The 12,858-nt window shown below is 50.6% G+C and overlaps 1 protein-coding gene across 1 annotated transcript; it reads right to left on the reverse strand.

The window, feature by feature from the left end:
• Window positions 1–420: 420 nt before the first annotated feature.
• Window positions 421–12,524, reverse strand: MIS18BP1 (MIS18 binding protein 1). The gene is made up of 16 exons (XM_066321479.1): window positions 12,407–12,524; window positions 11,420–11,542; window positions 10,692–11,161; window positions 9,817–9,893; window positions 9,101–9,231; window positions 8,117–8,210; window positions 7,717–7,880; window positions 6,935–7,098; window positions 6,371–6,479; window positions 4,858–5,698; window positions 3,788–3,963; window positions 2,577–2,716; window positions 1,993–2,141; window positions 1,450–1,531; window positions 829–871; window positions 421–696 (listed from the first exon to the last, which is right to left on the reverse strand). The coding sequence occupies exons 1-16, from the start codon at window positions 12,522–12,524 to the stop codon at window positions 605–607; spliced, it is 2,973 nt and encodes a 990-aa protein (XP_066177576.1). The 3' UTR covers window positions 421–604.
• Window positions 12,525–12,858: the final 334 nt, after the last annotated feature.

The following is a 12,858-nucleotide window of genomic DNA, read 5'->3' on the forward strand; positions in this document are numbered from 1 at the left end:
CATCGGGATTGGTGGAGCCTGGGACAGTGGGGAGGTGTCCCTGCCCATGGAAAGGGGTGGCACTGGGTGGGATTTAAGGTCCCTTCCCACCCAAATCATTCCATGATTCAAAACCAAGAGGAGGAAGCCTTGCAGGCACCATTCCAAGGTGGACAGCTCCTGGATGCTGCTGCGTCACAGCAACTCTGAGTAATCTGAGTTTAAAAAATCCTTAGATTTATTACATTAAGCAAATGTAAAAATTCAAGCTCTCTCTAGAGTAAATTAAAAAACAATTTCAATAAAACCTGAATTTATTGTACCACCATATATCCCAGAAGATATTTTAGCTTAAAATGAATCACAACTTGGCAGTCAGTGGGATCTATGTACATTTCTCCTTCCCAGGAGAAACAAGACATGGAGAAGAGGAGCCTGGCCAAGGAAGTGCCACTCTGTATACATGGAAAAGCCAAGCATTACTGCAGGCTGGGAATGGGTAAAGTATCCACAGCAGGGAAGATTTTCCAAACTGAGCTCATCATTCCAGCCTTCCCTCCCAAAGGGACAGCAGAGCCCTCATGCTCTGATCAGTAAGTGCTGAACAACACATACAGCAAGTCCATCACATGGAAAAGTAGGAATCCTGCTCCTCACTGGATGAGTTTGGAGTCTCAGCTGCAAAGAGCTTCTCCACCAGTGGGGTTGGGGTCATTCCTGCAATAAAAACAGGGATTATCCAGAGTGAGAAATGGGACAGAGAGCAAAGGGCTGATGGGACACAGCTCAGGGTGATGGAGAAGGAAGGGAAGGAGCTAGGAATGAGGAGGAGGCACTGGGAATACTCACTCTTGGTCCTGCAGGAAGCTGGAGTCCCAGTCACAGCTCTGGCCTGAGGGAGGGAAGAAAGGAAAGATGCTCAGCCAGGGCTAGCAGCAGCTCAGGGTCCCCAGTCCCTAGGATTTCCACAGCTGCTTTCCCTGAACCACAGGCACAAGCTGCTCCCAGGATCACAGAGGGTTATGGAAAAGCCAAAGGAGCTGCAGAGCCTGCGAGTGGAGGAATGGAGACCTAAATTCAGGGACTGGGATCCAAGGTGACTTATGGTCACCATTTGGAGCTGGACTGGATGATCCTTGTGGGGCCCTTATGGGTACCCTCGGGATATTCTGTGGCTCTGTGGTTATTGTTCCATTTTCCACTGTTCAAAAAGGAATTTAACAAGACCCTAAAAATCATGGAATGCCAAAGCAATTCCAAATCCTGACCAAAAGCCCTGGAGTCAATCCTGACAATGATTCCTTTCTCACAAAGGAACTTCTCTCCCTAGCAGCAGCTCCCAAAGCCAGGGAGGGTTCCCTTTTTCCATCCAGTGCACACACGGGGCTGTGATCCCGGGATTCCAAGGATTCCAAGCTATGCCTGAGGGCTCAGGTGGAAGTGAGCAGTGCCCAAGGAAAGCAGCATTACCGACTTCTTGATCTTGTCCCAGGTGCCTCTGCCGCCCCGTGTGTTCTTCTGCATGCGGAACACGTGCCGGTCGTAGACGTTCCTGGGACACAGCAGAGCAGGGGTCAGAGGGGACGCAATCTGCCATGGAACCTTCTGGATGTCCCACAGACCCCACAGGGAACTGCCGGGGGACAACTGAACGCAGCAGCTGCTCTGGCAGCACAAGGAGGAGCTGAGCTGGGTCATGGGCTGCAAATCCCAGTGCAGGGATCACACAAAGCCTCCTCCCCTTCCCCAGGGCCAGCCCCTGTCCGCTGGCTCCAGGTTCCCAGAGGGTTCCAGGTATTTGAGCAGAGCCTGAAAAGCCCTGGGTGACCAGGGAGCTGGGAGCACGAGCTGCTGGTCTTGGTGCTCACACAGGGCTGCAGGGAAGAGCTCTCCCCAAGCAAGGCTGCAGGAGTGGCTGGAAGGGAGCTGCTGTCCCAGCTCCAAGAGTCACCTACCTCTCAGAGACAAATGGGGATCCTGGGGCAATGCCAGGGCTGGTGGAGGAGCTCCTACCTGTCAATGGGAGCCAGCATTCCTGGGCTGATGTGCTCACACTGTGGGGTTTTCACAGGGGGAAAGAGGCCTGGGGATGGGTTGAATGGGAATTCTGAGAGAGTGAAATCCTCGATGTCCTCGTCCTGGCTCCCTCGCAGTGTTGGCAGCTGCAGAGCCACCCAAAAGTGTCAGTCACCTGAGCCTGGAGTGCCTCTCTCCCCTCTCAGCACTCCCTCCATTCCTCCCTGCTCTGCGCCTGACTGCCCCTGTCCCTGCTGAGGCACAGCCCCAGCCCTGGGCCCCCAACTGGACACAGCCCCACACCTCCACCTTGCTCTGAGAGCCCCTCCAGACCTTTCCAGCACTTGGCTGAGGGGTTTTGGTGCTGCCACACCCTCAAAAAGTCATTTCTGGTGACAATCCCAAGCTCCAGGCTGCCCAGGACGATTACCCAGGGGCTGCTGTCACCATTCAGAGGCTTCTTCCACCCTGTCCAACCTTCTCACTGCCACCAGTCCAGGGCTGCTACAGAAGCCTCTTCCCACAGATCCCCAAGGATTTTATTGGTGAAAGTCCCACAGGTGCTGTAGTCCCAGGTTTACCCGGACTCTCCTGCTCTGGAAGGGCGTGGTGGTGAAGATGTCATCATAGTTGTCCTTGGGCAGCTGCTCCAGGAATTCCCTCATCTGCTGCTTCCTTTTGAGGGTGCCCACCTTGGCAGTGATCGCTGCCTCCTTCTTAGCTGCAGGACCTAAACAGGAATTGTCTGAGACAGCAGCTATGGGGTTAAAATTCACTGCCTGTAATCAGTGCCACAGCTGTGGCTGTTCTCTGGGGAAATCTCTTTAGAGCTGCTTTAGGATCCTTTTGAGTTCTCATACAGTTTTTGCTTTTCCCCACTCCATCCTAAGGGGTGGGTCACTGCAGAGCCTCCCACAGCCACTGCAAGGTCACCAGAGACACTTTCACTGAAGCCAAGCTCAGGGAATGCTCAGCTCAACTTGTATCCATAGCAAACCTTAATCCAATCCAGCTGAATTGTGGGGATGGCAAACACCAGAGAATGGCAGTGGGCTGTGCTGACTCCACACTGCCCTTGGGTGTCCAAGGACCCAAATCTCATTTGGACAGAGCTCTGCAAGGAGCTCTTGACCTGCTGGGCCTCCGGGAGCCTCTCAGGATGTCAAGAGCTCTTCGGCCTGGGAGGTCAAGACCCGTGACAGCCAACAACAGGAAAACTTTACAAAGAACCTTTCTCTTCTCATCACTTCCGTCATTTATTACATCCTCCAGCCTGCACACCAAAAGCTGACCTGGCTCACTGTCACACCCTGATGCGCCCTTGTGGATTTATCCCATGGAACCAGAATTGGTGAGGCTGGAAAAGCCCCTCCAGCCCATTGAGTCCAACTCTTCCCCAGCACTGCCCAGGCCATCACGGCCCCATGTCCCCAAGTGCCACATCCACAGGGATCTAAATTCCTCCAGGAAAGGGCATTCCAGCACTGCCCTGGGGAGTTCCAAGACCCAAGGAGGGAAATTCCTGCTGCTGTCCACCCTGAGCCTCCCCTGGCCCAGCCTGAGGCCATTCCCTCTCCTCCTGTCCCTGTTCCCTGGGAGCAGAGCCCGACCCCACAGCTGTCCCCTCCTGTCAGGGACTTGTGCAGAGTCACAAGGTCCCGTCTGAGCCTCCTTTTCTCCAGGCTCAGCCCCTTTCCCAGCTCCCTCAGCCTCTCCTGAGGCTCCAACCCCTCAGTGTCTGAATCTGAATCATTTACCAACCACCCAACCCTCAGAAACAAGATGCTGGTACCTTTCTGCTCCGATTTTCCTGATGTGGTTTTCTTGGGCTGCTGTTTGGAGCCTTTCCCCTGCTGCTGCTGCTCCTCCAGGTACCTCCCGCGGCACTCCTGGGCCGAGCGGGAGCCCACGGCCATGGCCACGTCCTGCCAGAAGCCGCTCCTGTGCTTGGGGAGCGCCGCGATGGCCCTGCCAGGACAGCACGGCCACTTGTGTCACCAGGCAGGGACATGTGGGGCACAATCTGCCTGGGAAACACCCGGCCCATGGATTGAGGGCATCTGGGATCTGCTTTTGTTGCCCAGAGCAGCTGTGGCTGCCCCTGGATCCCTGGCAGTGTCCAAGGCCAGGTTGGACACTGGGGTTGGAGCAGTCTGGGACAGTGGGAGGTGGCCCTGCCAAGGCAGGGGTGGCACCAGATGATCCTTAAAATCCCTTCCAGCCCAAACCATTCTGTGATCCTCTGGTATCTTCTTTAGAATAGGCAAATTTATTTAAACACCTTCAGCTGACAGATGTGTCACAAGATAAATTTCCTGCTCACTTGCTCAAGTCCCCTCAGACCTGAACTCCTGCCCGTTGAAAAGAGCTAAACCCAAACACGGCCATTTTACACTCAAAGTGTCTATTAAATATTAGGTAATTTAATGATGGATTAATTAAACATCCTTGTAAGTTAAGCTCCCCTCACCAAACCTGTTCAAAAAAAAAAAATCTCATGTTTAACCTGTTACTGTAACCTGGGGAGGGAACCTGCTCCCTCTCACCTGTGGCCTTCACCATATTGTACTGATGTTTCATTTGTAAGGAAAATTAATAGGGAATAATTCTGGTTATTATTAGGGAATAATAGGGGAAAAATAGGGAAATAAAAAATTAAATGAGGAATATTTCTAATTAAAACTAGAAATATTTCCTATTTCATTTCTTATTTCCCTATTTCAATTTCTTATTTCTAATTAGGGAATTAAAACATAAAGGAAACCTGGGAAATCATTAATCTGAAAACTCCCAATCCAGACCATTCAACCCCTCCTGGTGCCCGAGTGAAACCTTTCCTCTGAACACAGAACGAGCCCTTACCTGTGAAGCTTCTGCAATTCCTTCTCAGACCAACTATCAGCTGTCCTTGGAAAAAGTTCCAGAGATTTCTGCCCCTTTGGCCTCTCATGCTGTCTCTGTTTGGCTGCTGAAGGCCTGGTATTGTTGGAGGCTCTACCGCTGCTTTTAACCCGGGATTCTCTGGCATTCCTGTCCTTCCTGTGCAATTCCTCCTCCCCAGTTTCGGACTCAGTGTCAGAATCCAGCCAGCGTCTGGGAGGCTTGGCTCTGTCCCATGCCCTCCTGGCTTGAGCAGGCACAAGGGAAGCTCTGGGCCCAGAGGATGTTTTCCCTTCAGGAGAAAGCTCAGACTCATCACTGGACTTGGGCCTACTCAGCTTCACCAGCACTTTCTGGGAAGGCTTTCCTGTCCTTTGGCCGCAGGGCTTGTTTGCATCATCCCTGGAACTTCCAGAGCCAGAGCAAGGTTTCCAGTTCTGAGACTCTGGTTTTAATATGGATTTATTTTTCCTCTTGATCAGCAGTGGGGTGTCCTCACTGGACTGCTCCCCCTCATCCTCATCTGAGGATTTCTGGGTAAGGAGAACTCTCTCCTTTCCCTGGAGGTGCTGCTTGGCTGACCTGAGGCAGTTCCTGTAGCCCTGCTCACACACACTGAGCTCCCCAGAGCCTGCTGCTCTCTTGGCTGCCCCCGGGGCTCTGGTGTTTAAGGAATTCCCCCTGGCAGGGAGCTGGGAATTCTTTTTTATGCTCCTGATCCCAGGATCATTTTCCTCCTCATCAGAAAGGGAGTGCCTGCCCTTCCTGCTGCCGGCAGATCTGGAGGCTCCTCTGGAAGTGGGTCCTCTGTCCGTGCTTTTCCCTGCAAGAGCCAGAGCCCCTCAGGAGGTGCAGGGTGGGCCCTGCTGCACCTGCAGCACAGGGATCTGCACCCCCTCGCAGAGCTTTACCTGCCAAACTACAAACTCAGAGCTGCTCTCAGAGGCTCTCCAAAACTCTACAGACTGAGCAGGCACATCGCCAAAGCTCTGCTCGTGCTCCAGAGAGCTTTTCTGCAGGAAACATTGCAGCCGCTTTAAGAGAGAAACTTCTGCTTTATATTGCACATTCTTCTCAGGCTTCTATCACGTCCCAAATTCTACTAAAACCAAAATTTTTATTAAAAACTCTATTAACAGAGTTTTTGGCCAGCATTTTATTTCTAACATGCACATTAAAAAGCAAAGCGAGGCCCCCAGGTCACTGGCTTAGTGAACTCCAAAAAGTCCAAATCCTTTAATTTCAATTTCCAGAATGAAATCCCTGTGCTCCCCTTATGCAATTAACCAAGTGATTTACAAACACAGGTCTTGTTTGGAGCTGAAACTCCACATGAAGGCTACTCTGATGATTCTTCAGAGAAAAAGCAGTGGATCATGAAAATATTTAAATAGTTTCTTTGCATTAACAGACCCAACCCTACTGCTCCAGCACCCAGCTCACAATCCCACTGATTCCTTCAATAACTTCAAAATAGGAGAAAAAAAAAAATTACCTTTACTTTGGCTTTTTGGCATTTCCTCTCTTATCTGCATATCTTCCTTTGGTTTATCCTTCTTGGAGATGAAACTGGTCTGTCTTTTGGGTTTTTCACTACTAAGCATCTTCAAAATAAAACAATTGACTCTAAAATTTATATTAATCTCCTTTTCTCCAGGCTGAGCCCCTTTCCCAGCTCCCCCAGCTGCTCCTGGGGCTTCAGCTCTGTCTCCTTCCCTGGAAATACTCCCACCCCTCAGGGTCTCCCTTGCAGGGAAAGGCCCAGAACTGACCCCATGATCTGAGGTGGGTCCTCACAAATTCCTGTCTGACACAATTATCTTTCAAAAATCCCCAATTTTTCCCCCAGAAACAATTCCCCATTATGTCAGATTTAGAGACCACAATTATCTGACAATATGGACACAAGACTATTTTTTGGTGTGTTTTCTAATATTTTCATCCTGTTTCCAAGATTTCCTTCCTCTTCAGGTGCCTCTAAGAGCTGCACCTGTTCTGTTCCCTACCTGGCCAAGTTTAATAATTGTATTTCAGTCCCACTGAAAGAAGAGGATCTTACCAGACTCAGATAATCCACTCCCCCATTTTCTACGGTGACATTCAGGTTCTGATCCACAAACTCCCTCTGCCCACACCAGAAGTTCAGGGGGGGTTTGACGAGGCGCCCACTGCGAGTGTAGACCCTGCTCGAGTCATTCCTGGAGTTGTGTTTTGGTGTCACGACTGCAAGGGAAAAAAAAAAGCCCAAACAAAGAAGTTTTGTCCCAAATATTGCATGGAAAATTCAGTTTTGCAGATTTCACAATGTTGTGTTTAAACAGTGCTACAAGGGAAATGTAAAATATACCCCAAGTTGTTCTTTTCAAAGCATTGTGATAGAAATAGCACGACTGAAGTAAGAATCTTCACAAGTTATAAAATTTGCTGTGGGGAACTTCTTACTTTTACTTTGTTTAGAAGGTTATAAATACTGTGACAGTCGTTTGATGAGGGAGAATGATAAAGAAAGTTGTCACATTAACAGCTGCACAGAGACAAATGAGAGTGAAAAATAAATGGGAGTGATGAGAAGAAAACAAAAGCTTTTACCATGCTAGCAAGGAAATCCGATTCCAGCAGTAACAAACACAGGTTTGAAAAAAGCCCACTGGACAAAGAGCCCAGAAAAAATATGAGTTAAACCTCAAAGCTGTCAGTGCCTGTGGCAAGGCAGGGACTGAGCCAAACCAGGGGGCTTTTACAGCTATTTCCTGGAACTACATCAAACAAAATGAACTTTTCCACAACCCACTCCAGCCACCTCCATGTGTCTTTTCCAAAGGAAAATTGTTAAATACTCACAGATGTTCTCCTCATTCCCTGGTGATACCTCATAAGTGGAGTTCCTCAGTGCAGGTTTCTTTGCATTCCTGGCTGAGCCTTCTGAAGTTTCTACCACATCAGGTCCCTCCACAGAGTCACTTGCCTCATTTTCTTCCACACCACTATCTTGAATTTGTTTTTTCCTGATGGTTTGAGTTTGAGACAAGAAATAAAAACCTTCCACTGAGGAAGCTGCTCTTTAACAAACAGTGAAGATGTGAAGCCCTGGCGGGCAGGAGCCCACTAGCCCAGCACAGCAGAGTGGCTTCATGCCCACATCTAAAACTTCACACTCCTCTGGTGCAATATTCCCCAAAGCAGCAAAGTCTCAATGAACACTTCGAACTCCACCACGAAAGAGAATCTCCAAAGAAGTTACCTCCTCCTCCTGTCCCCAAGGAACTCCTCCACGTACTCCCTCCACCTTCTGGGGAAGCCAAAGTTGAATCTCTTGATGAAGCGGTAGGGGAAGCCTGAGGGGAGCACAGGAGGCATGAACAGCAGCTCAGCAGGGCTGGGATCCCCTCAGGGCACAAAAGAACCCCCCAGAGCCTGTTAAACCCAAACATCAGAGGAACTGACCCACACAACTCCATCCAGCACACTCCAGTCACTCTCAGGCCTAGGAAAACTCTGCAGCACTAGAGCCACTCTGCTCAAGACTTATGGTGCTACTTTTCCTTCTCAGGATGTTAAAATAGAAACAATATGAGTTCTTAGCAAAGGAAGTAAATAAAACCTTCAAGTCAGAGAGCAGCCAGGTCAGGTATTTATCAGCAGGGACCCCAGGGCTTCAAGTGAGAAGGAAACACAGAAGCTACAGACACATCTTTGGGCCTGGAAGAGCCAACAGTGAAGGTGTGTTGGGTGAAAAATGGTGTAACACACCCGTGTTAGGGGAAGTAATGCTGAGGGAATGGCTGGAGCTGGAAGGGGAATGGGGAGTCAGGCTGGATTTCAGGGAAAGGTTCTTCCCCCAGAGGGTGGAATAAGCACTGGAAAAGCTCCCCAGGGAACGGGCATGGCCCCGAGGCTGCCAGAGCTCCAGGAGCCTTTGGACAGCCCTGCCAGGGATGCCCAGGGTGGGATTGTTGGGGGGTCTGGGCAGGGACAGGGGCTGGGCTGATCCCTGTGGGTCCCTCCCAGATCAGGACATTCCATGATCCCAAGTATTTATCCCACCTATGCCAGAGCGTCCTCAGAGCTGCCTGTGAGCACTGACAAGCAGCACACACAGAGCAAGAAGAGAACAAATCCTGTATTTCCATCTGCAGGCAAACCCCATTTCCTTACAAATCCCACATGCCCCAAACCAAGCTGAAGCAGTTTGTGGTTTGTAAGGTGCTCAGAATCAGCAGCTCACCTTCACTCCTCATGGCAGCTGAGTTTATCTTGCCCTGCAGCTGGTACACAGTGCCAGTGGAGGTTTTCACCTGGCTGCGAGTGAGGCGCTCCATGATGGCGCTGCTGTGCCACAGCTGCTGCCTCATGTCCCTGGCAAAAGACAGAACAAACCAGCGGAATTACTGCCAGCAGGGATCCCACTCTGCAATGGTGACACCATGGAGGAGCAGTGGTGATCCCTGGTTGCTGAGGGGGTTCAGGTGCTGGCAGGATATGCTCTGGGCTCAGTTTTCCTCTCTCAGCCTGGAAGTGGCACAGCTCTGCCTCACCTGACACTGGGGCAGGGGACAAACTGAACATGTCACTGCTGCAGGTGTCACTCATGGGACATCAGCTGGACTGAAGGCAGCTCAGTACAGCAGCCCAGCTTGGATGGGGCTTGGAGAAGCCTGGGACAGTGTGAGGCATCCCCGGCATGGCAGGGGTGGCACTAGAGGGGCTTTAAGGTGCCTCCCAACCCAAACTGTCCGGAGCTATTTGATATTTATTTCTCTGAAGCTTTCTGATTATCTCAGCACAGAACTCTGAAATGATTTCACCAGCAGTTCCCTGGATTCTGGCTCTCCCCCTCTTGCCCAGACAAAGGAATTCTCTTCCTTGATAAAGAAGCTGCACCATTACTGGTGCTCAGTGTCCATGGCTTACTTTGCATTTAAGTAATAAACTGGTTCTTACTTCCTTTTGCCTTCCACACAGATTGCAGTGTTTCCAGACAGCACACTAATGCTCCAGCTGTTCAGGCAGATGTTTGGCTGTTCCAGAAAAAAAAAAAAAAACCAACAAATTTAGATGTATTTATTTGCCAGCACCTCTCAATGATCAGATGCAGTAACAAAACCATCTCTTTCAGCATCTTCTAAGCTACAAATCTGGAATATTAAAGGTGATCTGATCCTTGGCTCAGTCCTGAAGGTAACTAGGTTTAATTCAGGAGACACAACAAACACTCTTGGCCACGATGAGGGAGAACAGAACAAGTCCCTTGCAATCCCAGACTTCCCCAGGGAACAAGGGAAACTCAAGCCTTAGGCAGGTGTGCTTGTGCCAGGCTCCCAGGGAACTCCAGGGATGCAGCACTGCTTTCCTAGGATTTCTTCACAAAGGGAGGAATGCTGCAGGCTGCTCCGTGCTCTCCTAGGAAAAGATTCTGCTCCAGTTAAATTGAACAGGAGTGTGGATGTTCCAAGCCAAGCCTTTCCCCTCCCCATCAGCAGGGCACATTTCTGGATGGATTCATGCCCAGCTGGGAAAGGTCTCTCCTCCCTGGATCTGAGCAGGATGCATGATTACACCATGCTTTCTACACACTAAACCAAAAGTGCTTCTTTTACACAAAAAAAAAAAAAAAAACCAACCCAAACACTGAACACTTGTCATCTTTGAGTATGGCAAAAAAGAAACCCTTTGCATGGGGAAATATACTGGTAAAATCTACTAGAAGAACAGTTTATTCTCTTCTGAACGCTCTGCTTTTGACAAGAAAAATAATAACCTCAAGCTATCAGCTCAGAGGAATTTCTCATTTCCCCTAAAGGATTATTTTCTCCCACCTCTTTGTGTGCTTTGTCAGCAGGAGCCTTATCCAAAGGGACCTTGGGGTCTTCTGCCAGTTTCTGCTTCCTTGGGAATTGGATTGGAGAGAGCATGATTCTACACAAGCGCTGTGAGGGCTTTTCAGGATTAGTCTCTTGTGCCTTTCCCACTGCTGGAACAGCTTGTTTGTCACTAGGCTCCAACTCTCTCCTGTCCTCACAAAGCTCTGTAGGTTTTGCGCCTCCATTTTTCCAAGGCCTGGAGTTTACTTGCAAATCAGTAGCCACTGTACTTTGAGACATTTCTTCATCAGCATCTACCTCTATAGTTTCCACAAAGAAATCATCCATATCATCCTTATCAGCATCCAAATTCTCTGCAGGCTTCATCCCTGGCTGCTCAGCACAAGCAGCCCTGACTAAAGGATTCTTTGTAGCTGTGGGAGGAGGAATATTCTGCTGGGTTTGGGTTGGAGGTGGTCTAGCTGCTCATTCAAAGAAAAAAAAAAAAAAAAAAAAAAAAAAAAAAAAAAAAAAAGAAATTAGGGATATTTAAGAACAGAGGCAGGCTGCCCAGGGGTGGAGGAGTCCCCATGCCAGGAGAGATTCAAATCCCTCTGGATATGGCACTTGGGGAACAGCTGGATTGGGGAACAGCTGGATGGTCTCTTGGGCTTTCCCAAGCTCAGCAACGCCAGGGTTCTCTGACTGGAGGAAGTTTGTGTTCTCCAAAGCAAACCCAGTACCTTTGTGCTGCTGCTGCTGCCACTTCATCCTCAGGAAGAACTTCTGGGGGGTTTCCAGCACGGGAGGCTCTGCAGGGAGCACTGCTGGGGGCTCAGTCCTGGGAACCTGAGGCCAAACTGCCTCTGGAAAATAACCAGAAAATCCAGTGGGATTTCAAACCCAAAGCAAGGTTCCATGAACCTTTTCCTTCTCTGCACAGACTGTATGGAACAGCCACAGTAATTTGTTTTGATTTTTTTATTTTAGTTACAAAGTGGTTTTGAAGGTGTTGCAAGGGTCAAGCCCACTCATGAACACCACAGAGGGAACAGTCAGAACCAGACTGAGGCGGAGGGAAAGAAACCCAAAGGGAGGAAATCCTCTCTGATACAGAGCAGAGAAGAGGTATCAGCACTGCTACAGACACATTTCAGCACTAAAAAAACCTCACCAACCATTTTTTTTTAATCTCAGCCACCTGGGGTGCCACCAGTGTCGGTGCCAGTGTGTTTTACACCCGCCAAGGTGCTCTGGCTGCTTTTTGCAGATCCTGAAAGAACCCTGAGTAGGGCACAGAGGGAGAATGTTCACACCAGATACAGCTCTCCCAGAGAAGCTGTGGAACAATCATAGCTTCCCAAGTGTGCCCAGGTTCTGGACTGGTGGGTATTGGTGTCAGGGAGCTTTGCCCTCTCCGTGGGCCTTCCAAGGCAATCGGCAGGAGGACTAAGAGCTCTTTCCTATCAACAGGTAGCTCCAGCGTGTTCCAAAACCACTTGGGAAAAGCAACTATTAACAATTCCTGTCATTTGAGATTGTGGGCTGGTGTAAACAAAGAATTAAAAGGTTTAGGACAACGTAAAAATCAGAGACATCACTTACTGCAGCACGAAGATGCCTGAAAGTTGAACCAAATTCAGATTTACATCTCTGTACTTTTTATTCCAGGTGTTCTGAAGGCAAACAAACCATTCTCACAGACTCACCGAGGGCCCCGTGGAATTCACCTCGGGTCGGCTGGGCGCTGCCCTCCGCCCGGGCCGTGCCGGGACAATGCTGCCAGGCCGCGGGGCTCAGGATCACGTCAGTGCGGACCCTTTGCTGCTGCTCCGCCCGCGCCTTCATCCGCTGGAAGATCTTGGCCGGCGAATCCTGCCCGGGCGGCTCCAGAGCGCAGCGCTTCGGCGGCCGCTGCTCTGCGCCGGGGCCGGGCCGGGCACAGGGGCCATCGCGGAGGCTCGGCCGCTGCTCGGCGCCGGGGCAGGCCCGGGGGTCGGGGCTATTCCGGAGGCTCGGCCGCTGCTCGGCGCCGGGGCAGGCCCGGGGGTCGGGGCTATTCCGGAGGCTCGGCCGCTGCTCGGCGCCGGGGCAGGCCCGGGGGTCGGGGCTATTCCGGAGGTTCGGCCGCTGCTCGGCGCCGGGGCCAGGCCAGTTGTCGGGCCCAGGCTGGGTACTGGGG

Source organism: Sylvia atricapilla, chromosome 6, assembly GCF_009819655.1.
Source record: "Sylvia atricapilla isolate bSylAtr1 chromosome 6, bSylAtr1.pri, whole genome shotgun sequence".
NCBI classification, from domain to species: Eukaryota; Metazoa; Chordata; class Aves; order Passeriformes; family Sylviidae; genus Sylvia; species Sylvia atricapilla.

What these genes read in the sequence shown, in the direction of transcription:
- MIS18BP1 (XM_066321479.1), bottom strand. Translation starts at nt 12,524, where the DNA reads ATGAAGGCGCGGGCGGAGCAGCAGCAAAGGGTCCGCACTGACGTGATC. An exon ending in CTGACAAAGCACACAAAGAG is followed by an intron (nt 9,894 to 10,691) that starts GTGGGAGAAAAT and finishes TTTCTGGAACAG; the next exon opens with CCAAACATCTGCCTGAACAG. An exon ending in GAGTGGATTATCTGAGTCTG is followed by an intron (nt 6,480 to 6,934) that starts GTAAGATCCTCT and finishes TTTATTTTGAAG; the next exon opens with ATGCTTAGTAGTGAAAAACC.